This window comes from Branchiostoma floridae, chromosome 9 (genome assembly GCF_000003815.2).
Source record: "Branchiostoma floridae strain S238N-H82 chromosome 9, Bfl_VNyyK, whole genome shotgun sequence".
NCBI lineage: Eukaryota > Metazoa > Chordata > Leptocardii > Amphioxiformes > Branchiostomatidae > Branchiostoma > Branchiostoma floridae.
The window spans coordinates 16,029,404-16,056,233 of NC_049987.1; the positions used below are offsets into that span (position 1 = coordinate 16,029,404).

Below are 26,830 nucleotides of genomic sequence, written 5' to 3' on the forward strand. Positions count from 1 at the left end.
TATGCTACATACGCGCCAACTGTTTGACTTCATTTGAAATACCTTGAAATGCTAACAAATATTCCCAATGTTTAAAAAAATGACCTGGATCATTACACATGCATTTAGATAATATGTATTCACCTTCCTCAAAATCTAGTATCTGAAAATACACATCGGTATGGTACAGTATACTATCAGGTAACAAAGTCAGTTTTATATTAGCTACAATGCGAGTTTAAGCTAAATCAAAGTTCGTGAGTATAATAATCTCCAATCAGTTACACTTTGACACTTATGTAGTGCATAAATACATACCATCAATTTTTTTATGTTTTCATGGTAATGTAAGCTATTCGAGCGTATGGTAGACAAAATGATATGATATTTTCAAACCGAATACAATAGCTTTACTCTTTAGAAATAATGCCGAGCCTGTAATACAAAAGCAGACAAAAGGCAGCAAACTACATCTTCAAGATTCTGTCGGTAAAACGTCATCCCTGTGACCCGGACTGTCCACTTCCTTGTATACGTGTATCGTTCCGCGGCAGGTAGAGCTGTTCTTGGTCGTTAGAGGGAGTACTTCAGCTGCAGACGATCTCCTACTTCACTGATGGCGTCCAAAGCCTAACACAGACGATTAGGCATAGACAAAAACAATATAAACAAGAGTTCGGAGACCTCATATCTCCATGAAAAAGTCTGATTACGTTAATGAATTCCACATTTGCATAATCTATGCTTAGTTATGCACACCTGTAAATAACCTACGCTGGTCACTATGTTGATTGTCAAATCATTAGATCGATAAATGATGCACGGTGGTCACGTTGCTAGGGTATTATCCGCGTTGCCAGGCCAAGGTGCTCCGCCCACAAGCAGGCCCGCGCGAGCCGTGGCGGTGTGAAAAAAAACAACACAAATTTCATCCAACATAACGCACGATATGATTATCACATCAGGAAAAAAATATATGCACACGAAAATTACATTAGTTCGCCTTAAAAATATCTCAATTATTTGGGATGACCATGTGCAAAACGCTTCAAATCGCCCGCTGTTCCATGTGCGTTTTGGAGGTCGTTTTGGGTCACTGAACTTTGAACTTTGAATTTAATGCTCTATTTTACGCACCAGGCAAAGCTTTGACCTATGCTCTAGACTTTAGGACCTCTAAGAATATTTCACCTTATGCAGTTTTAAGTGTCTACGACATTTTAGCTAATTTTGTCACATTTTCACTACGTTTTGTCCCATAGTTCCACAGCGATGGAAGAGAATCGATTGATTTTTCTCCAAGATGGCGGCGATAGTTTTTTCTTCACGATGGACTTTTTTGGTCAGCTTAAGTGTTAACTACCGGGAGATATGGCTCAAAATACGAATTGTACGTTTTGTTCAGATTTTCACGTGGAAGAATGGCTATGCTCTTGACTTATAATTAGGTTGTCGGCGAACATCAGAGCGGTTTGTTCTCGCCTCCGTACGTCGTTACAACAACAACTTACCTGGGACGGCAGTGATATGGAAATGAGCTGGCGTGGCCCCATTGTTGTCGTCCCGGGCGCGAAATTTGAGAGAGAATTGGCTGTAGCAAATTATTTGTACAGTTTGTTGTGTCTGCAAGAAGCTACCATTAATTCTACAAGATCTTTAGTGCACTTTCGCAGCTGCACTTTCTCCCATAGTTAAGATTATTTTAGAAATTTTGAACAAGGTCCCAAATAGTAAAATGGCGTCTTTTCGACTTTTGTAAACAAAAGAGAAAACCGGTTTCATCCGGTTCCGCTGTCAGGTAACAACACTACATATCTGACCCCTACTTCACAAAAGTTTGATCTACTACTGTGCTTCTTTGATAGTTAAGTCTAAATCTTTTTTTTTTTGTAGTAATGAACCGTTTTCATTTTTCTACCAAGGGCGCCAAAAGTTGAGTTTTTTCGTCTAGTGTATGAAAGCCGATAGCACATCAAACGCTTGGGTGTGTAATGTTACAAAGCAGATTCTGTTACAAAATTCACGGGAATATAAGATTGTTCCTACAAATAGCGGAGAACGAAGTTTTTTTCTTCATTTTTTAGTTACTAGTATTTTGTAGGACAGGAGCAGACACGCCGGTTCGTGAATCTTGATTTGAAGACGCACTTTGTCGTGAGGTCAGTGTGTATTGCGTTCTCCGTGTGCGGTAAGCTTCCGTGCAAATGTTCAAAATATGAATTTCACTTCACAAAGAAACTAAACTGGTGTTCTGTAGTTCAATTGTGTGTGTATGTCTGTGTGTGCGTGTGGAGTGAGAGAGAGAGGGAGAGAATATTAGACTTCCGTAGGAAAGGCCGGGTTGTGTTTATATTACGGGCGGGCGTGCTCTACGCCGGCCCCGCTGAATCTTGTAGCTGCGCCCAGCAATGGCGATCACGGTAAGTTGGGTGAATTTTCATGGTGTTGCGGTTGCTATTCTTTCGTCCGTGTTACCATGCGTTTTATTACTACTTCAAATCCATTCTATAGTATAAGGTATAATTCAAACAAAGAAAATTGCGGGGCAAAGGACGCCAGTTTGAATTTTACCATGTGATGTAATGCCCATCGTATTACCGATATCCGATTCGATACATTCGCCACGTCAAGCGCTGGTATGTGCTGTGTTACCAAAATGGACCTAGTTCATTTACAGAATGACGAGAATATAAGGAGTTTGTTATTTGAGAGAACACGTTTATCAAAAAACGTAGGTTGCAATTATTGTCTTATATTTAAATTGAGTCGTTGTGTATACAGGACAGGAACAGACACGCCGGGACTTTGGTCAAAGACGCAATATATCAAGGGGTTCGTTACGTTTGGGTATAAGTATACTAGTATGGTGAGCTTTCATGTTCTAGGTATAAATACTCATCTTCGACGAAAAACTACTGAATTTCTATCACTCAACTTTTTGTATGTGTGTGTGTGTAAAAAAAGGCACGGATAATTTTCCGGGTTGTGTCTGTAAACGACTCTTACTGCTCCGCCCCAAGCGGTGACCCGGGAGTGACGGTAACTCCTTCGATCTTTGCTCACCTAAGGTTTAGTTTTAGCATGTTGGGTAATATATAGACAAATATATAGCTCAGAAAGAATTAAAACGGTGGTTTCAATGCCGAGCTCCAGCGTGAGAATGACCGACAGAAAAGCTCAGGTATTGTTAACTTGGTAAGTGGAGAACAATGGGGGCGGAGAAAAGACGCGCATATCAAAGGAGCAAGTTCGCGTAAAAAAATAGCTCCACTTGGAGCGACCAAAACAAATGTAATCCCCGCCTACAACGGCGTAAACCAATCAGCTATTGTTGCCAGTAGTGAAATGGATGATTGACATTGATTTCCTCATCCATATGCATGATTTGCGAGTGAGGATTTTTGAGGGCCTTTTTGACCACCGTGATGACACTTTTGTCTCAATTATGCAGATTAAGGACTTATTTGCATAATTGGTATCTGATAATGTTCCACCTTCCACAAACTACATATATTGCATGTATTTGAGTTCTATAAAGGAAACACTGCAAATACAGATTTTCCTCATTAAATATGCAAATTAAGTGTCAGTTTGCATAATTTGCACTTGATGATGTGCATCTCTGTCAAAGCTACCTACATACCAAATATCATGTAAATTTGTCGTTCCCTTCTTCAGTTATCCACCTAAGAAGATTTTGACAAAAATGTCCCTGCAGTTCTAGAGCAACCTGCTAGGGGGACCAAATATACACCACATATCCCTTATGTCACAAGCTATCTGCAATCCAAAAACCAAGACCATAGCACATCCAGTTCAAAAGATCCAAAAAATGAATTTCTGCTGCAGTACCAAGGTCACATACTAGGTGGCCTAAAATCAATCTTGACCTTTGCCTTCCCAACACCTACCCACAAACCAAATATCATTGTAATCCATCTTGAGGTTCTTGAGTTATGCTCACTACACAAATCCGGACACACAGACACACAGACAGACACACAGACACACAGACACACCCAAAACTATATCTCCATTTTTCATGGAGATAATAATAACACACGGTCTGTGAGAAAATATGTTCTTCCTTCCATTTTTGTTGCTTGTAGTAGTGGTAGCAGTTGCAAAAGTAGACTGCTTTATCCTCCATGAAAAAATGGAGGTTTCATGGAGGTATAGTTTTGAGTGTGTCTGTGTGTGTGTCTGTGTGTGTGTCTGTGTGTGTGTCTGTGTGTGTGTCTGTGTGTCCGCATATTTGTGGTCAGCATAACTTGAGAACCTCTTGATGGACTACGATGATAATTGGTATGTGGGTAGGGGTTGGGAAGACGAAGGTCAAGGTCAATTTTGGGCCCCCTGGTATGTGACCTTGGTACTGCAGCGCAACTTCCGGTTTTGCTATCTCGGTGTTCTAAACATGCTATGGTCACGATTTTTGAGTATTAGATAGCTCTTATGCTCAGGAAAAAATGACATAAGTTTGGGCCCCCTAGCGTCTAGTTTGGGGATAGCAGGGGCGTTTTTGTCAAAAACTTCTGACGAGGATAACTCAAGAAGGGAAGACCGGATTTTCATGATTTTTGGTATGTAGGTACCTTGAACAATGTTGTACAAGATAAAATACTAATTATGCAAAATTGGAGTACATTTGCATGATTAATGAGAATATTCTATCATAGCAGTTTTTTCAATGTATCTCTTGTCCCGTACGTGATATGGTCGTGACATTTGGGTGGTAGATAGCTTTTAGCGTCATGACAAAGTGGGGCAAATTTCAGTCCCCTAACATTCAATTGTGGAACTGCAGGGGCGTTTTTCTCAAGACACTCCAAAGAGGATAACTGCAGAAAGGAACGGCGGATTGCCTGCATTTTAGGTATACAGGTAGCATTGGCAAAGATGTTCATAATGATATGCATTTTATACAAATAAGGACTTAATTTGCATAATTAATGAGGAAATTGTACAATTCCATTGTTTGCAACAACTGGACTTCGATAAATGTAACACTTGTTAATTATAATCCGTGGAACATATGTAAATCTCAAATATGCAAATGAGGAGCTTGTTTGCATAATTTATGCAAAAATTGCAAAACAACTTAATGATTAATGATTTGAATTGGGAATTTTATTTGTGACATGTGTACTGTACGTTATTCAATGATGAACAACACCATGCATAAATCATGTTAATGTTAAGTCATTTGCATGAAATTAACAAAAGCTTTAAATATTCATGGAGGTATGAGGTCGCCGAACTCTAGTTAGGAAATGAATACGTATAATAGTCCTCCTGGCAGCCCTGGAGGACATTACAATCATGTTCCATTCCACGGTATTACAACAATTAGCAAACTTTATCAGCAACGTTAAAACAATGGGTCAATGATAAGATCATAACATTAGTCATTAGTCAAAATGAAATTTCGAAGTACTACGAATTTGTTGTGTTCAAAGAATTCTGCTATTGTTAGGCTTAGAATTTATATAGACTTTTAAAACTTCAACAAGACAACTTTGTAAAACGAGTTCGTGAGTCACCATGATGAGGCAATAGGAGTAAAAGTGTCACTGAGGAGCAAAGTTCAGCTAGATTTCATATTTGGGGATTTCTTGCCCAGGGTAAGAACAATAAGGAAGTGCTCCCACTGTGACTTGTCCAGCAGTTTGAATGGCGGATTGACCCCTATAACTACATAAACTCATAAACACCCCAGACTGTCTGCCAGCTAGAAACAATTGTCAGAGATAGATTTGCATATTACTGGTCACTGATTCAACTTGACCTGTAGCGCTTTGGCCCAGATGGCTGCTGATACTGACCAGAGTTGTGTAAGTTTCTGCCGTGCTGTTAAAAGATAAATACCGTGTATGACAAAATAAAGACGTTAAGGTTGTGACATAACAGTTTCTGTCTACTACATGGTTCTAAAAATAAGTTTTTCTGTACCTTGTCTAACATTTGTTGCGTGTGGGCAGCAGAGATACAGACACGGGCCCGACCCTTCGTGATCGATGTTGCCGGAAATGTTCCCGTCACACAAGCAATGTTCCTCTCGAAGAGCTCCTCCATGACGGCTCTTGGGCAGAAGAAATGGCACTCTAGTCATTAATTTTAACTTGATTTTCAATCTTCTCCTTGATATTACAGTAGACTGCATCTGAGTATCTCGACATGATTAATGGTTCAACACGCTGAGTAGTTCAACACGCTGAGTACTTCAACGCGCTGAGTACTTCAACACGCTGAGTACTTCAACACGCTGAGTACTTCAACACGCTGAGTACTTCAACGCGCTGAGTACTTCAACACGCTGAGTACTTCAACACGCTGAGTACTTCAACGCGCTGAGTACTTCAACACGCTGAGTACTTCAACACGCTGAGTACTTCAACACGCTGAGTACTTTAACACGCTGAGTAATTCAACACGCTGAGTACTTCAACACGCTGAGTACTTCAACACGCTGAGTACTTTAACACGCTGAGTACTTCAACACGCTGAGTACTTCAACACGCTGAGTACTTTAACACGCTGAGTACTTCAACACGCTGAGTACTTCAACACGCTGAGTACTTCAACACGCTGAGTACTTCAACACGCTGAGTACTTCAACACACTGAGTACTTCAACACGCTGAGTACTTCAACACGCTGAGTACTTTAACACGCTGAGTACTTCAACACGCTGAGTACTTCAACACGCTGAGTACTTCAACACGCTGAGTACTTCAACACGCTGAGTACTTCAACACGCTGAGTACTTCAACACGCTGAGTACTTCAACACAGTGAGTATCTCAACACGCTGAGTACTTCAACACGCTGAGTACTTCAACACGCTGAGTACTTCAATACGCTGAGTACTTTAACACGCTGAGTACTTCAACACGCTGAGTACTTCAACACGCTGAGTACTTCAACACACTGAGTATCTCAACACGCTGAGTACTTCCACACGCTGAGTACTTCAGCACGCTGAGTATCTCAACACGCTGAGTATATATCTCAACATGCTGGGTACTCAATGCGTACTGAGTACTTGATGTGTACTGGGTACTTACAAGATTCTTCCAGGCACGCAGACGAGAAATGGCACGACAGGGGAATCATCATCACCACAGACGACAAAGCCCATGTCCCGAAGTCTCCGTCGGAAATACTTAGCATTTGCTGCCAATTGCGCAATCCTGAGTTTACCTGATTTGGAACCAAATAATGCAGGTAGCAAGAAAAAAAGACTTTACCAGTCTCGTTATTGAAACATCTCAAAATTTGAACATTCAAGCAACATAGAATGCATAATTCATCTGTCCTATAAGGATATTCGGATTCTGCAAATGACTGACTTTAGAATAAGCTATACACAATGTTGATATTTGCAACATTTATGTAAATTAAGGACTTAACATCACCTGCAAAAGGTCCCAATTTGAAATATATGTACTTCATCATGTACAACTCTGTCTTAGCTACCTACATACGAAATGCCATGGAAACCCGTTCGGTTATTTGTTCGGTTATTCTTCATAGAAGATTTTGACGAAGCTCCATTGTAGTTCCAAAGCCGTTATGTATATAATCAATATTTTCATAGCACAAGTGGGGTGATAGACACGACAATTATCCGTTGTATATTTCTTCAAGCAAAAGAAAACTTGTTTCAGAAAGCTAGACTTACCTATTTCCGTACCATCCTCACCCATAATGATCCTCATAGATGATATGACTTGTTGTGCTACCGGAGCTGACATGGAACACGCGTACGTGGTGCTGTGAGAGTACGTTCGAAGGTGGTTGATCAATCTCTGAAAAAGAACATACTCTAATAAGTCTTGACAAGTTTGATTTACGAGTATTTTCGTACAAATCATAATTTGGATGGGTTATGCTAATACTTACCTTTGACCCTGCGATATAGCCCCCTGCAGCCCCAAAGCCCTTGGTGAATGTTCCCATCATGATGTCCACGTCCCTGGGGTTCACCCCCCAGTACTCAGTCACCCCCCTGCCTGTCTCCCCCAGGGCCCCGATGCTGTGAGCCTCGTCCAGATACAGGTAGGCACCATATTTTCTCTTCAGACGGATGACGTCCAGTAGCTTGACGATGGAGCCCTCCATACTGTAGATCCCCTCCACTATGATGAGGATCTTCCTCCAGGCCCGGTGTGTCCCAGGCCTGCCGCTGATGATCGCGTCCCTTAGTTTCTCCTCTAAATCGTCCATATCTGGTACAATTGAGGGTTTTGTGAGAACGACCTTTTCGACAGATGATTGCAACAGTTTATGACACCAAAAGGCAGAAAGGCAATGTAGCAAATACATTCTCCTTACCGTTATGTTTAAAGACCTGGATGACAGATCCACCCAGACGTGCGCCCAACACGATGGAGGCATGGTTCTTCTCGTCACTCAAGATCAAGCAGCCCTATGGAAACAATATTTCTTTTGTATGCCTTGAGAATATGGCGGAATGGATCACATAGCCACATCACTATTAGTATTGTTATGTTTGCGGAAGCAGCAAAAATATTGTTTTCCTGCAGATATTCCTCCTAAACGCAGGAAAAGCTGGGGCTGTAAAATGCTCTATACGTTTCCAGCTTTTGCATTGGCCACAAAAGGCCTTTTCTCGGGGACACGTCACATGTGAACCTATCAGCAAAACGATTGCTCAAACCGAGATCCAATGAAAACACAGGTTACAAAGCCTTTGGCTGTGAAATACAGCTTTTCGATTGGCCGAAAGTCTATACTTGTCATCGAATAAACCAATGAACGCACAGGACTGAAACTGGTCGGGCCGCCTTGAGCAACATAAAAAAAATAAGGTAAAAAAATCGGCCCAGAATCATGTAAAGCCACGTTGCATGGTGGGGAGTGATATGGCCTCACACGCTGGAAGGCGCAGGATCGAGTCCCGCAGGGTAAATGTTTTATTCCCCATTTTTGACATGTATCGTTCGTTTTACACGAAATTTTCAATTTTTTTTCTTGCGCTCAAAAGACGTGCGGGGCGTTACGGTCTGACGGTCCGTGTGGGGAGGGGGGCTCGCCAACGCCTCGTTGCCTTTCTAGTTATTTCTTTTCTTGCGATTTTTTCCTTTTTCTTTTCCCTTCGCAAATATCCTGCATTTTTGTTTTCAAAAATGTTTCCTTTCTAGTTTCAAATGGGTTGCGATCGATGAAATGTTTGGAAAATAATGTTACATGCAGATGTGCTCAAAAGAAATTTTTTCTTCACCTTCAAAGCATTGAACACTATTGTTTTGGGTATCGTTGAATTACGCGTGCAAAGATATGTATGAACAATACTATGATAATAAACGATTAAAACAAAATGAAATCAAATTAAATTCCATTCGTATAAAAGTACGTGTGCTGGATTATATTCTATACGTAATGCTGTTAAGTGGAAACATTTTTCTGTGCCGAAATATGCCAAACATTCCAGAAAGTCCGTATGTTAGATTTTCCCATATCCGTAGCATCAGCAAAATAAATATAAACAATCTGGGATGGTGTATAAAAAACATTGAATGATAACCTCACAGTCTGATTTGAAGTTATGTAAGATACGTAACATTCTTTGAAAAATACTGCTCCGTATCTGTCTATTTTTTTGGCTTTGTCGGAATTTAGATTCCGGTTAATACGACCCGATGTCCAAAAATGTAACGCTCTTCGTCATGACCCGAGGCAATTTAGTGCAGTCAAATTACTTGTCAAATAATACAAAGATTCAGCGTGAGAAGATTGGCGATAAACAGATTGTTTCTGTCATACTTATAGTCTCTATAGTAATAACAGGTTTTGTTGTGTAGACACAAGTGCTTTATCTTCTAAGCAGTGGATTGAAAATTCCTAGCATCACTTCCAACTGTAAGAATATATCTATTTTGCCAGTTAAAACCACCTTAGCTAGTCTATACTCTACTTTGTTTGCATACTGATACCTACTTTACCACCCATAAGGACTGGGATGTTCATAGAGTTGGTGGCGAAACCCATTCCGAAGGTGATAGCGTCCTCCACGCCCAGAAACCTGGCTGTTGTCGTCTCCAGCTCCTCGTGTATATTGTAGTTCCCTGTAGTTGTAAAAGCACATTTATTAACTGACTCCGGCACCGCAACTGTAACACATTATGATCATCAACAGCTTCGCAGGTGGCTTTAAATGTTTTCCTACTCTTTTTCGTTGACAGCAAAGTGACGGATCTGTTTAGAGTAAGCTGTCAATTTTAGTCTCCCAGGAGTTGTAGGATGTACTGTACGAAAACACATGGCTCAGATTCACTACTGTACCTATTGCTCCCACAGAAACAAGTACTCATTCTCGTCTTCACACATTTTTTCAATAATCTAAAGGTGTCCGCTTATTAGGTGCCTCCTTTGAAAGAACTTACCAAGTTCCTGTCTACTGCTACAGACGCCTACACCGTACTGCTGCAAGGCCTGGGCTGTGGCGTGTACACAAGGGCCATCCTTTTCCGCAAACCCCAGGTAGTTATAGGAGGCAAGGTTGATACATCGCCTCTTCTTTCCTGTCAACCTGAAGGGCACTAAGAATTTCATATGTGGCTATTCTAAAAGCATGATAGAAAACATACGCTCATGAAAACTTAAAAAGATGTTTAATGCAGTTGCAAAACAACAAATCCTTTTCTCGTATCGAACCTGAAGTGCCAATTCTCATCGTCACTCGTCCTTTCCAACACGTCCACCTCTACCGTGGGAGGGCTGCAGATCGGTTTGCCGGCACCGTGGATGGCGCGCTTGAAGATATTCCTACTGAAGAACCCCTCAAATGACGCGTATAAAGGAACAAATCCCTGCGGAAAGCATGCACAAAACAAGCATGCAGAAAAGTGAACACTTTTAGCAGTAAATAATGAGAATTGCCTACCTATTACTGTTGCGTGTTAGTCAAAAACTGACTGATTGCATGATCATTACAAAAATCAGGAATTCCACTTGATAATAGTTGATAGAAACTTTATACTTGTGACTTGTCTCAGTCAGATGAAGGTGAACATCATCATACATAAATCACGTACATATGTAAGTTATTTGCATAAGATACATTTCTTGGAGGTATGAGGTATTCGAAGTTTAGTATTACAGATCAAATAATTCAGATCAAATAATTATACCGATTTAAAACAGATAGCAAGATACGAGTATGTATCAGTATTTTGGATGAAATGAGTCTGTGTGAATTTTTTTTTCTGACCTTCATCTTATTTCTCTCCGTGGCAGACTGATTTTTGTCCAGTCCGATCCTCCGAAGAAAATCTCTCAGATAGCCGAACATGATGAGAATAGCGAGGCTGATGTACGTCCAACAAGCTGCCAGGAAAGGTGCTGACTCATAGTCTTGAGGGGACTTACGACCAACCTAAAGTGATACAGGGAAAGACATCCGTGCATGAAATAACACCAACACAAACACTACAGCTACACCAGCTGCTACTTGTAGGGTAAGATGGTTTGCATGTAAAAATATACTTCATTGTGCTACGGATCATTAAAGTAATCCACTGTTAAGTTGAAGAACCTTAGGTCAACTGGTGATTGTGACAAATGTAAAACATACATAGCAAGAGAATAGACGCTCTGATTTTAAATTCAAAGCCAGAGCAAATATCACCACATTTGAATTGCATAGAATAATATTCATTAATTCTCCTTTGCACGCACAAATACTACAATTTTTCACACTTTACACCCAAAATTCTTCTAACATTGGAACAATTCATCGTGGTTCAAACAGATAGCATTATTAACTATTACTAAGTATTATTTTATTTTCACTTTTGTTGTTGATGAATGCACATCTTTTGGGTCATTGATGCACGAGGGGTATTTTTATATGTTGTTACATCAACAAAACAATTCATACAAAAGATATGAGAATGACCATGTTGTGCACCAACTGTGCTATATATCTTCCCTACGTTAGAACTTTTGCCAGCTTTGAAAAAGAACTTTTTACAACAATACAATATAACAATAACAGACTTAATGCTATTGAAACTAGAGTTTTACGACCCCATACCTTCGCCAAATAATTCTCGAACTCGAAATATCAAACTCGAAAGTTCCGTTGCAGTATCTTAACAGGCCGCTAGGGGGCCCAAAATCTAATCGTTTCCAGGTCTCATCAAGACCTACCCACATATCAAATACTAATACAATTCATCCCGGCGTTTTCAAACTATCCTGGTCTTCTACAAACATACATACATACATACATACATATATACACACGCTACCCAAAACATAACCTTCTCGGCGAAGGTAATAATCTCTCTTATAGTAAAATACATTAAGGAGAAAAATTTTGTTTCGGAACATTTCATGCTTTGACCAAACAAACCCAGTCTGACTTCACACGAACTCTACCCTATAATTCCCCAAGTATTGTGCAAATATCGCTGAAAAGTAGGTAAGGTATTGTCATGTCTAAGGCCCCCTTTCAACTAGGCAACAATCTCGCTGCGCTCTCTCTGCGACCTAAAACGTGTGTGTGTGCAACGTTCCAATTTTAATAAAGGTATATCATACAAAATGTAAATGTGTAACTACAACGACGACAAAACACAAACATCGTAGAAAGATGCGTTTTCTTTTCCATACAATTCGTTGTGCAATCTGTCAAATTTTAGGTCGCATGTGACCTAAATAGGATATGTGTAACTTTTTTTTGGTGTATCATACAGCATGTAAAGGTATGACTGACAGGACAAAAAACACACACAAAGAGTAAAAAAAAAGTTTCTTTTCTTTTACATTAGTTGAGCGATCTGTAAAACGTTAGGTCGCAGAAAGAGCGCGGCGTGAGCACCGTCCTAATGGAAAGGAGGTATATGTGTGAGTCATGTAGGAGAAAGTTTTGACTACCTTAATGATACTCACCATGATTCATACAGTGCTTAGCCCGACAGAAGGAACTTGGAATCAACTGGAAGACACTAACTGTTTCCTGAAAGGCAAGCTGTACCATGAGATATTTATGGTCTTTTCTTATGCCTACGTTACACAAAGCCGAATTTAGCTCCAGAACACCAACCGACCCTTAGCCGACTCAGGTCAGCTGGTGTTCGGGAGCAGTCTGACCACGCCTATCTTTTAGCGCCGAACATGTCCCGAACATGTCCCAACCATCTCCCGACCAGTAAATGACTTACTCCTGACTGTGTCCCGAATGCTAACTAACCTATTACCAGCCATCCCGACCTCTACCCGCAGACTGTCGAATCACTCCAGACTGATTCCCAACCGATTGCTAACCCTCTTACGACTTGAAATGGACATAATCAGAGATTTTTAAAAAAGTAGCCATTTTCATTTTTAATCAAAATAATCCTTTCTTCTATTATGAAAAAATCACCAAGAGATCAAATTTGGATCACAGATAGCTCTAATACGGTATTCATGGTTCTTTCTGTTTTGGCTGGATGTCGGTCGTGTGAAGTTCGGGGGTGATTCGCCTACGTCCTGCATGGTAATAGTCATTTTGCTTGGGATTGAGTTAGCAGAGATTTGTCTACGGTTTTGGGGTGAATCGTTGGTAGGTTGGAAACAAGCTGGGAGTATTTAGCAGTATTTATGGCTTGGTTAAGCAGTTACAATTTGACTGCTGAGTTATACTCCCGAACACGCATGCTAAAGATATTTATGGTGAACAAGCTACATGACAGATTTAAGAGAAAACAGCAAGACAAACGTGTATATTTCAGTCTGAGTGACTGTACAGTGACCAAAGTTGGATATGATTACAGCCTTGATTTTATACTTTGAATGTTATGTAAGACGTAAAAGGATGACTTCAAAGATACCAAAATACACTATACGTCAAAAGATTCGTTCTTTATCTCTGAAATTCGTTGAGTAATCTTTCGAATCTTTGCTAGCTCATAAAAAGATGCTGACATTTGAGTTTTCGTCGCGGTGAAAGCGCGCTGGGGTCGCCGGAGAGATTCCACTATAGCAGCTTTTTCTGGCGTCCCGGCGCTCTCACCGCGCTCTGGCCAATTTTCCATCGCAGCGATAGCGCCGTGAGAGCGCCGTCAAGTGGAAAGGGGGCCTTATCTACGATCACCCAGCAGCGTCAGTTATGCTTCAACTGTACCGCTGTAAGTGCAGTGCCTGCAATAAGTGCAGTGACCACTGTATTAAAGTTCAGTGACCGACCTTCTGTCGCGACACCGCTCCGGCCAGGATGGGAGAGTTTGCTAATCTCAGCTCGATCGGAAACTGCTAGCGTTCTTGACACAACTTACATTCTTCAGCACACAAACGACAACAGTGGCGCGCATACCTACCTACCTACAAGCATAGTCTCTTGGCCTCAAGGTCGTTTGGGAGGGAGCTCCGGTCAATTACCGCATGTGACACTGCGGTAGACATGGTAAAATGGGTAACGTTATATGCTCGTAAAATTCCATAGCATGGTCGTATTGCAAAAAAAAATCACAGGGTGCTAGTGTTAATTGAATGAATAAAAACACCGGGCATATTATGTTGATATGATGGATTTTGAGGGTTAAAAACACACATTTTGGTTGAAAATATTAGGTTTATTTCATGCGCCCTGTCCTCGGTGGAGACAACGTTCTGGACACAGGATGACAGATTACCTCATGTAGATTTACTTTGTCCGTCGCTATTTTGTTGTATGTTAATTCATCGTAACTTTTTGGGTCAAAATAGGTAAAAACGAGATGTTTTTCTCATTTATGGACAATAATCCGCTCTTGAGGAAATCCCTTTATCACTAAACCAAATAGCTATCAATACATTTCTTTGAAAAGTGATTGTAAATGCAAATTTACCTATATTGTCAGCAAAAGTACTGTTGTCACTGGGTACCAAGCCCGTACATGTGACGGTAACGGTCCTTCAGAACCACTGCTAGCGCCGCTGTCGTTTTCCCGCCATTTCACATTTCGGAGGTTCGACCGTTCGACCGAACGCTGTTCGGACGGTACCATTTATGCGGCTTCCGCAGGGGCCTCTTTTTGTTACTCGCATCGAATTATGACAATATTTAGTAAATATTTCATCCATAAAATCGCACACCGCACCATTGCACGTGTGGTGGGTTCTTTGGCGTGCTTGAGTTGGGACTGAACTAGGTACGTAACACGCTGCTAGCTGCCGCTGAGCCAAATAAGCTTCCGCTACGCCAGGCGATCTCACACTTTTAGAACTATATTAATTTGAATCTTGCTTTACTTACAATAGTTCAAAACTAATAGAAGATTATCTAAAGCCCCTGGTCCTAGTCCAAAATAAAACATACAAACACGAGCACGCGGTCGCGCGTAAACATACACTTACATGTAAAAACACACACTCGCGCAAACACACACATACATGTACAAACACGCACGCGTGCGCAAACACGTGCACACACATACATGTTCAAGCACACACGCGCGCAAACACACACATACATGTACAAACACGCACGCGTGCGCAAACACGTGCACACACATACATGTTCAAGCACACACGAGTGCAAACATACACATACATGTACAAACACACGCGCGCGTAAACACACAAATACATGTACAAACAAACGCGCGCGCAAGCACACACAGACATGTACAAACACACGCGCGCGCAAACACACACATATATGTACACACACGCGCGCGCAAACACGTACACACATGCACAAACACACTCCCCGCGCAAATACACAAATACATGTACAAACACACACGCGCGCGCAAACACATAAATACATGTACAAACACACACGCGCGCAAACACATAAATACATGTACAAACACACGCGCGCGCAAACACACACATACATGTACACACACGCGCAAACACACACATACATGTCCACACACGCGCGCGCAAAGACGCACACACATGCACAAACACACTCCCGCGCGCAAACACACACATACATGTACAAACACACACACGCGCAAACACGCACATACATGTACAAACACACGCGCGCGCAAACACACACATATATGTACACACACGCGCGCGCAAACACGTACACACATGCACAAACACACTCCCGCGCGCAAACACACAAATACATGTACAAACACACACACGCGCGCAAACACATAAATACATGTACAAGCACACACACGCGCGCAAACACACACATACGTCATGTACAAACACACACTATCGTTGCCGAAAACATTTCCTACTTGGCAAATAAAGTAATAGCATGATACCGGTGAGAGAGCTCAAATAAGAAAAAGGCTTAAACAATTGAAAAACCTTTCTGATGGGATTTTATGTTAAATCCGGGCAGGTTGGAGTTGCTAGGGAAAGACCCTTTACTTGTAGAATCAATTATAAATGATGACCATTTTTTTACCCCCATGAGATAGTGGTATCATCGCCAGATAGCTGCTTTTAGCCTAAAAGACTAATGGAAGTGCTCTAAATAGGGGGGTTTATTATATCTCAAGACTAGCGGTTTAGAAATCCTTGCAAATGCGTTTTGTGATAGTAGACAGAGCAGATTATCATTTGTGGGTAAGTTTGTATGGCTTCAAGTTTTTTTTTCAGATAATGACACATTTGTTTTTTCCACTTTTTCGTACGTTTACAATGGAAAATTCTGTTGTCACCGTATAGGACCTGCAAAATTTGCAAGTGCCTATTGCAGTGAACGCTAATGGGTAGAATGTGGGAAATGCATTTTGAATGTCATGGAAAAGCTTGTGAATCATTAGCTGTAGTGTGTTACAGTGAAACTTTAGTGAAAAAGTTTAAACTTTGCTCAATAATGAAAGGAAAAACTCACCATAAATTTTCGGCCGAAGACTCTCCCACCTTCGTCAGATGAATGAGTGAGGCTTGTTTTGGGATGCTAGAACTGGAGCCTGGAGACGAAGACGTTTTGTCCAAATAACATTTAGGGTACGTGCAGTGCGCAGGGGACTACCGGTGTGAAGAACCGAGTCGGCATTGGAAACACTGTGCTGAGTGCAGTTTTTATACATATCTCAAAATAAAATCTAATATTTGCAATTATCATAACTTACAAGATCATTGGACTTTTTCAAACACTGTGTACTAATTTGGCGGATGAAGCTTTATTTTGCTGTTTGGTATTGGGTTTTTGTTATTGGAGATGTTATCTTTTGTCGAGGGCCAGGGATGATACACAAAAATCCTTTCCGCTAGGTACTTAGGTAACCAAACATGCCAAACGAGCAGATACCGCCGCATGATACAAGCAGAACAATGCGGGACCTGAGCACGCGACAACACCTCAGGGAAGGACGCTTGAGAATTAAAATATTTTACTTTAGAGGTTTCTGAAGATACTGTAAATGCCGAAACTTTCGAGGCTGTTTAATGTTCGTGGTTTTCACGGTGGTCGCTTCACCACGAACTTAAAACCACCGCAAACATTTTCCATGACAGTACGAGACTACATGGACTACCGTGAACTTAAACCAAACGTGAAAATCGCTATCGCGTAATTAAATCCCCGTGAATTTAAATGCATTTACAGTATCTAAAGGTAAAAGAAATATTTTGCGCAAGCGTGTAGGCGTGACTACAGTTCAATATCCTACCAAAGGACTACCAGTGTAAAGTAATATGGCCGGTAGGGCGTTGCGGGGTCATGGAAAGGGGCTTTACCATATGGGAACTGTATGTTACATACTTTCCTTTTAAAGCAACTTGCTTAAAAATGTACATGTAGTTAAACTAGAACACAAAGAGGCATAGCTCACATGACTCACATTCTCATACACTGTAACGTATTTCGATGGAATACGGCCTCATCTTAATTTTCGGGATTGGATTTCTAAATTCGAGATTGTGATTGAGAGTATTTTGTATGTTGGAATCAATAAAAACCAAATCATCATCATCATCATAAATGAAAAAAAAAATCTTTCACATCCGAAAAATTCTCCCCAGAGAAGAAGGACTCAAAATGTTTAAACAGAGTTGCATGAGAATCTTTGCATGAGAAATTCTGGTCGTAAGTTATTTGACCTTTAGGCCACACCAATTTAATTTCTTGGTTCACGGATTCGCTCGCTCCTATTTTTTGGAAAAAAAATAAAAATAAAAATTACCACTCAGCAAATTTTCACCATTAATGAAGCCATTCACCATCTTTCTGGGGTAGCAAATTGCCCTTTATATTATAAGCTCCTTAAAGTGTGGGTACAGCCTACAGGTGCTGTTACTGTACAGTAATAGTGTTTTTGTACTTTTTTCAAGCTGAAAACTTTTTTTCTTTATGTTTTGGATTAGCCGTTACCTTTACCCCAACCATTTTACAATTTTTATTTTTATTTTTATTTCGCCCTTTCGCTCCATATTTTTTATGAAAAAATCCGTGAACCAAGAAATTAAATTGGTGTGGCCTTAGGGCGGAAATACACACTTTGTCCAGCCTCGACTCCTAGAAAATTCAGCGCGTGAAAGGGTTCTGAGGACATAGACATTTTGGTTTATGGCACTGTATGAAGGTTTCCTCAACTAACGTTTTAGACTGTGATTATCCCCGTGCTTATCAGTGTGTACTTAAGTGTACTTAGTTTCCAAGCAGATAATGGTAGTGAATATTGTAACCTCATACTTCACCGTTCTATCCACACAACTTCTCATACCAAATTTTATTCTCATATACTAACACCATACAATGTAGTCATTTACTCATTAAACTTGAGACGGATTTAATGTTGACGTATTTTATTGTATTCCACCAATGATTACATGTACATTTCTTTAAAGTCTAAATGACACGTTTCTTTTCAGACTCAATGAAACATATTACTCGTCTTCCAAATACTAGACTGTCGTAAAATTTTCTATCAATAATTGATAAAACGCCATTACTATTGGTAGACTTGCACCAGAACAGTGATCAACAAAACTGATGCAAACTTCTTTTGCGAAAATTATCTTATGAAATGACAAGTGCCGAACTGTCCGTCTTAAGAACAGCAAAATACCTCTCTTAGTTTAGTTATTGAATTGTGATGTGAGTCTAAATATACGTCTGATTAGCACTGATGTCATGGCGTTTGTATCTCTTCCTTTCATCTTTAAGAAATATGAGGAACTTTCTTACGAGTTAGATATATATAGCTCAACTACAACTCATTGCCAACAACCTTAATCAAGCCGTGTGCTTGATGTGCTTCTTTACCAATAGTCTATTACTTACTTATGATGATGACTTACAAGCACTTATACAACTCATGTCTTTGCAATTCAGAGTGTAGAAGATCAAGTAGACTGTGTTGTAGACTAAAGGATACCTGTAGCCATACTTAACTACTCCCGATTAGTTACAATAAGGCTGAATGGACGAGGGTAGATGAAAGCAGTGCTGATGCCGTGGAAATCAGGCTCTGCACCCTCCGGTAACTTCAGGGTGAACTGTTGTAGGGTGTTGGCGAGAAACAAGAATAACTCCATCTTCCCCATCTGTTCACCCCAACACCTGCGATATCCTACAGCAGAGGAAATGACCATGAAAATGATATTTTCCTGCGTGTTTAGCGTGACGTGAACCGAAGGTAGAATATGATAGAAACAGGTATGTTTAACCCGGACGGACACATGGTATGTTTAAGTCATTAAAACCAGTCAACGCACACACACACACACACACACACACACACACACACACACACACACACACACAGATGCATATTCATATGTTCGACATATAATCTATTTTCCACGATTGATTGTTCAAGATAATAGGCACAATGTTACCTGTTGAAAACGGCATGAAGGCGTCGTGTGCCAGTAGCCGCCCGTTCTCGCCCAGGAACCTGGCGGGGTCGAACCTGTGTGGGTCCGGCCAGCGGCTCGGGTCCATGTGGAGGTCCCACAGGTTCACGAACACGTTTGTACCTGCAGGAATGTCGTACCCGAGCAAGGTAGTGTCGTCGGACGTGCGATGTGGGAGGAGTGGGATGATAGTGGCGATGCGCTGGATCTCCATGATGGTGGCCTCCGTGTACGGCAGGTTGACCCTGTCGCTGAAGGCTGGAGGACGATCCCGCCCAACAACCCTGTCCAGCTCGGCTTGAATCTTCTCCTGTACGTCAGGATACGCCGTGAGGTACAGAAAACCCCAGCATAAGGTAAGGGAAGAGGTTTCTGTTCCCGCGGAAAACAAATCAGCGATTAAGTACGTCAGAGTCATGTCGGGCAGGAAGCCCTGTTTTGTCTTGTTGAAGGCGTCGATAAAGTCCCGGATTTCATCCGGTGCTGTGTTTCCGTGCTGACCGATGTGCTCACGGATGTAGTTGTAGAGTTCTGCTGTCAGATTCATCAATTCGTTGTACATTTTCCAGAAGCCCGGCAAGAAGCGGAGCACAGGGAAACAGTTTACGATGTATAGTTTATAGAATGTCACATTGATCCGTTCAGCAAGTGCTTGCAAACGACCAAATTTCGGGTCTCCGTACTCAAACCTCTTCCCTACCGCCATGGAGACGATGATGTTAGACACAGAAGTTTCCAGACGATCCCTGAGTTCCACAGGCTGTCCCACTAGAAGCCGCAGTGTGCTGCAGAAGTGACGACACTCCTCCTGAATCTTGTCCTCTAGGATGGTAGTCCCCATACCAAAGAACCGAAGCGTTGACACAGTGAAGCGGCGAAGTGCTCTCCAACGATCACCGTATGGACAAAAAACTGCACCTGAAACAACGGTTTGGTGTACATGGCTTTTAGTGTAAAGTAACGTGGTTTGATCATGTAGCCTAGTCAGGCAAATGAGTCAAAATCTAGACTCATTATCATTATCAATCAGACAATGTAAAAACTACTTCATGAAGAACATCGTTGGAGCTTTGTACGTATCTTAATAAGGCCATACTGTCGCGCAAAAGCGGATATATTTGAAACTAAGCAAACAACCAAGACACTGCCTAACACGGTCCTACCCAACACTGCAAATACTTCCCGTCCCAGCCTAGATTTCACACTAGTTTGCACGGCACGTTTCAGGAGCTCCAGTTATCAAGCAAGTATGCCACCTAGTCTATATGAGCCCTCATCAGCATTGCAGCAAATCCTGGTAGGCTATTCGAAAAATACATAAAAAAGGCTTCTGGATACAAACCAAAGTGCATGTTCACACAGCGCACTAGGTAGTAGTCTGGGCGGTTGGAGAAGTGCTTGGCCTTCTGCACCAAGGCCTCCTTTATAGCCTCACTGCCGTTAACAATAACAGCGTCCTGTAGACCGAACCTGACGCTAAAGACGTCTCCGTACTGATAACGCCATTTCGTCAACTGTAAATGTATGTCTTTGGTCAGACTGGGGAGGTTACCGAGAACTGGCCATCCAGGCGGGCCGGGCGGAGTATTCCTCCGTCCATGTGCTGAGAATTTTGCGACCACAACTAAAGAAACCAGAGAGGCCACAAAACAAATCAGCACCACTGTCATGCTGTGTCCAGACAGAACTACCTGCATTAGGGACACGATTGTAGCCATTGCGCCGACCACTACCTACTGTGTGAGTGGGTCCCGTAAGTGTTACCTGTAGAAGGGCGGGGCTTGGCTTTCTGTGTTTACATTGAGGCATTCCAAAACCACATGAAGGGGAGGGGCCAAATTAATCAGAACTAAGAGAATTGTACCTAGAATCTCACTGAAATCAACAAAAGTATAGATGCAAGACCCGGGTATTCACACCGTAATTTTTTTCTGATCTTGATCAACTTCATCAGGAGGCCGTTTCCTTGATGATTTGTCAAACAAGAAATCTTTTAAGAAAAGCTGTGCATTGCCGCGTATTTTATGACTGAACTGCTGAGAGCGACACCTAGCGACTTCAGTAGGAAATGCAGCAAAAGGGGATATTGGAAATTTACCTCATTATCATAATTTATGTCACATGAATTATTGGCACATTAAACAGGTTTTGTAAAACTTTTTGACCCACAATGAATATGCATTATTTTTCATTACAAAATAAGTTCCTTCTGATGCAATTTGTGATATATCTTTATATAAACATGATGAGTTAAAGCGTAGATTTATTACGCTGGACCACATACAGTAACATGCGTCTAGAAGAGAGTTTTAATACTCGCCTGGTATGCACCATTGTCTACCTATGCTATAAAACTCGCCAGGAAAGACCAGCCTTCTGTACGGGGTCTTGCATAGCCTGGTCTATAATGATCCTCCATTGATCCATGGATCCATGGAAGAAAGCTGTCATAAGGCATTGCCGCTGGCGCGGCAATGCAAAAAATCCCACAACACACCATTTAACGTGAGCAAGCCTTCAAGCGGGAGAGACAAGACCTAGTTGTACAGTTACAAAGCAATTTGCCTCGGGGTAAACAAACATTTAGGTGTTGTGAGAAGAATGTAACCTGGAGTTTGAAAGCTCTATAACGTGTGAGCTGTGCAAATTTGTTGACGTCCGGAGCACTGAGTCGCGCTAGCCTATGCCTCCCGGTTTTCGTGTTCTTTGCCGAAGCGGAAATTTGTATGAAAAACTTCTGTTCCTGTATTTATTTCATAATTTATGTATGTATGTATGTTATGTATATACTCTAACTTTGAATGCAAAAGACCTGAGGACAATTTTGGATGCCCAATATGAAACAAGGTAAGACAAAGTCAAGGTAAAGATTTTTTATCGGGCCTCATTACCTTGCCGGGCTAAGGCCCGGCAAGGTAATGAGGCCCGATCTTTACATGGTTCAATCAATGGTTCAATGTTAACCCAGCCCTTCCAAAGGCCCTTCAAAAGGCCCTTTTCTCTTTGCCCAATTTTATGGCTTAGTTAGACAAGGGTACATTGCAGGCCAGTATTAAAACTGTATTTTAGACGTATGTGGTCCAGCGTAAATAAATCTACGCTTTAACCCATGTTTATCATAAAGATATATCAAAAATTGCATCAGAAGGAATTTATTTTGTAATAAAGAATAATGCATACTCATTGTGGGTCAAAAAGTTTTACAATACCGGTTTATTGTGCCAATAATTTATCTGACATAGATTATGTTAATGAGGTAAATTTCCCTACACTTGGGGATTTTTGCTGCATTTCATACTGAAGTTCCTAGGTGTCGCTCTTTGTACATTGCAACAACATGAAACAAAAAAATAGCCGCAAACTTCGGGACAAGTAGCCAGGTAAGTACATTTTAAAGACATTTGTGACTATGAATGTCCTTGATAGAGTTTGTATTGTGTGAAAAATAGATTTGAGACTGGATTGGCAGCTGGAGAAGTCACTAAAGCTTTCCCGTACAAGAATTGGGGTGGGAGGGGGGCGACATGTGGAACTCTGTGGTTGTCTCTGATTATTTTGATGTGATCCTCATGTTAACTGATGAACACTGGTACCTTTTCCTGACGAAATCCCTACTACCCGGCAAGGTACAGCTTTTTTTTAAAGCACTTGTTTGGATTCCAATAGAAACAAAGTTAAGGTAAAGCAAAGACGAAGTTGATGCAAATGACACAATTAGTAATTGTTGTTTTAGGAAGTATTTCTGTTCTGCATCCATGTGTAGTGAAAGGTATCACATTGGTGGAGCTATAATTATAACCCCCATACAGAGCCATTGTGTTTGACATAGTCGATGTATTCAGTATATGTGCCTAATTACTATCATTATGGAACAACAATTATAAGTGTGGCAATAAAAATTATCATCATGGTGGCGGTTTTATTGTTTATAAGTATTAGGATTTTTGGTGTTTGTGTGCTGTACTATTCGTGTTCTATCCAGCCGCACGTATGTATGTATGAACTTCAAGATTGTTTTACGTGATGGATGTTTATAAGGCATTGCTGCCAACAAAATTCTTATGGGTGTACAGTCACCTGTTGTGAATGAGGTCTTTAAATGCATAAATCATATCATTTTATGACTCCAGCAAAATAATAATACGCTCATACATAAACGTTAGCAAATAAAGCTATCTGGTTAAACCTATCCTAGTTTAGTGTAGTGAGCTCACTGGAATAAATGGACAGTGCATAGATCTTATATTCAAAATAATTCCGGAATGTCAAATAAAAAACGACCGGAACATCCCTAAAGCCCCCTTTACAAATCAAGAATTTAGCTCGGGCCGAGTTGTCAGCGAGCTCTAAATTACGAGGAGGTATGACCCTGATGGCGGCAAAGAAACTCTGCCATTTGTTCGTAGGCATCAGGGTCATGTCTCCTCGTAATTCAGAGCTCGCTGACAACTCGGCCGAGCTAAATTCTTGATTTGTAAAGGGGGCTTAACCACATTCCTCAGCCTAATATTGGGATCAAAAGTTGATATGTCTCTCCTCTGGGAAATATATCAGAAGCCTCGACTATGTATTCGTGTCCCGGTCTTGGTCGATTCAAGAAATACAGTGACAAACTGAACGTGATATACCAGTCAGACACTTTGTGGAAGAACCAGTCTGAGAATATAGCAACAGAACAACCGGTTAACCAAAAATCTAATATGAAAAACCTGGCTTATGACGTCATTTTGATGCCTTTGATGTTTGCTTTAGTGACTTTGCGTAATGTTACCAGTTGGGTGGATATTTTTTCACGTCCTCGTAGATCGGAGAAATCATATCAAAAAAGGTAACTCTTCATTTGATTCACTGCTAAGAAACATACCAGTTAAAATAATATTTTGAGATATTCTAATTTAGTAATAATTGTATATGTTTCATAAAACTCGTATTGATTCCGTGTGTTTCTTATTTCTTTTAGTATTGGATAGTATGAGTTCTGTTAAATGCGTGTGTATTCCGTTAAACCCTTATGAATTTGGTAAAACTCTCTTTAAGACGCTCTGTAAAATACGAGGGTGAGTCAGAAAGTAATGCAAGTGGTTTCATAACAGACTCGTTTTTTGATCGAATGAGTTCAAATTTGGCACAAAGATAGAGGCATATGTCCTTTTGAGATTAAAATATCTGTTCATTATTTTATGAGTGACTGACCAGCTTTCAAGATGACCCTAGGAATCCCGTCAGAAGAAAAGTGAGGTCCAATTAATGTACAATCAATGATTTCCCTAAACCAATTTTTGCTATAGTAGGAGACTGAGCCTGCACATGTAATAAGCTGCATTTCTCTATAAGCCACGTGCTTATTTTCAACTCTGAAATCCGATCAGTTTTTCTTTTTTCGTTGCTGGAGTAGAGTGAGGTATACGCGGTCGTCTGGGTCATGAGATTTGTGGTGTTATGGTTAAAATTTTCTATGGCCTTCTTTCTCCATTAACAAAGAGGAATAAAACTTAGCACACTTTTTGGCCTTTAAACAGTTAATAACTGTGTAAAGTTTCGTTTCTTTTGGTTAATAGAAAAGTAATCTTTTAACCAACAACTCACGAATTCGTGTATCAATCCAACAGCTCTATATCACAACTTACTCCATCCTAGCAGCTGTAAATAAGGAACCATTGAGAGTTCAGAAATGAAAATCGGCATGCATCATGACATTTGATAATATATATGTGTAATTTTAACCTCCTACAGTGATTTTCAGTGCGTCAGAATTCATAGTCTGACAAGCTACCAAGGGTGTGTTCATTTTGAAATTAACTTAGTTGCTCATAAAATGATAATGACCAAATAAAAAAAATCAATCTCAAGAGGACACATGCCTCTACTTTTGAGCCAAATTTCAACTCAATTGATTAAAAAACGAGTCTGTTATGAAACCACTTGCATTACTTTCTGACTCAGCCTCGTACTATTGCTTGAATCCGATCTGTATCTATATAGCCGGGATAACCGCCCTTCGGCGTAACACACCAGCTTCACAGGCACGCGGCGGAGCAGCAGCTGGTTATATTTCACCGAAGGACGCGTCGCACCTAAATCTTAATATATCATTGCATAAAATCACTAATGGCTGCAAAAAGATATGGATTGCTAAAGGAAAGGGTCTCAACAACACGTAGCGATTCTCCACATGCCGACTGAGTTCAGTGTGTCATAATCTCATTCCTGAACATTCCAGGTCATAATTACTCACCCTACACCGCATCCCGCAATCTCAAGTTTCCGAACGTCTGATCAGGGAAAAAAAATTCTGACCAGCGGAATTAACCACTGCTTTCAAATATGCCGTCATCTTGGTTTCTGATGACATCAAAATAGGGACTGACCACTTCATAGTAGGGGTCTGCACTGGCCAAGAAATGGACCAAAAACCTTGTTTATTGACCAAATCTGAAAATCTTCACCTTGCACTGTTTCATCAATATGAAATTACTCTTACATTTTCTATGAAAATGTCTGTTACAAGTCTGGAATAGGCTAAAATGCTGAATAGACTAATGGACTTAAACGGGGCCTTCTGCGGCTGCGTATGTCATTGCCCAACACCATAAAGCGCACAGGGCGAGCGTCGCGTGCTTTTTTCGCTATTTTTATCATTGAAATGGACTTTTCAAGCCCGATGAACGTCACGCCTGTAGTCTGAAGTTAGGTCAAAAATAGAAAGTTGCAGCAGCTAAAACCGCAGAAAAATGGGAAGGGCGTACAGAAGGCGGTTGGGCATCTATATATGCGTCCACAGATCCCTGATATGCTACGTAAATTATCAAACGATTTGGTTTGCTCCTACGCTCGTCTTCAGGAAGGCGCTCTGTCTGAAGGGGCTGAGGTGTGCGTGCAACTTTTTTTGCTAGAAAAACCCCTGTCTGTTGCATACCAATTTCCAAAGTCATATTGAGTTATTGCAAAGTAGTAGATTGAATATTGATTTCATGTATCACATATCAAAGATGACAATAAAGGTGTTGTAGAGACAGTTTATCATCCTTATAATATGGGTGGTGCAGCTGAAACACTGCGACTGACTACATGGCAACTTGA

At 40.9% G+C, this 26,830-nt stretch overlaps 2 protein-coding genes across 2 annotated transcripts; both read right to left on the reverse strand.

The window, feature by feature from the left end:
• Positions 1–392: 392 nt before the first annotated feature.
• On the reverse strand, positions 393–11,739 carry LOC118422213 (serine palmitoyltransferase 2-like). Its single transcript, XM_035829730.1, has 11 exons — positions 11,725–11,739; positions 11,214–11,378; positions 10,658–10,812; positions 10,387–10,532; positions 9,941–10,068; positions 8,315–8,408; positions 7,883–8,208; positions 7,662–7,788; positions 7,045–7,180; positions 5,932–6,061; positions 393–609 (listed from the first exon to the last, which is right to left on the reverse strand). The coding sequence occupies exons 1-11, from the start codon at positions 11,737–11,739 to the stop codon at positions 553–555; spliced, it is 1,479 nt and encodes a 492-aa protein (XP_035685623.1). The 3' UTR covers positions 393–552.
• A 7,546-nt stretch (positions 11,740–19,285) lies between these two features.
• Positions 19,286–20,663, reverse strand: LOC118422214 (cytochrome P450 2U1-like). The gene is made up of 2 exons (XM_035829731.1): positions 19,733–20,663; positions 19,286–19,464 (listed from the first exon to the last, which is right to left on the reverse strand). The coding sequence occupies exons 1-2, from the start codon at positions 20,589–20,591 to the stop codon at positions 19,286–19,288; spliced, it is 1,038 nt and encodes a 345-aa protein (XP_035685624.1). The 5' UTR covers positions 20,592–20,663.
• Positions 20,664–26,830: the final 6,167 nt, after the last annotated feature.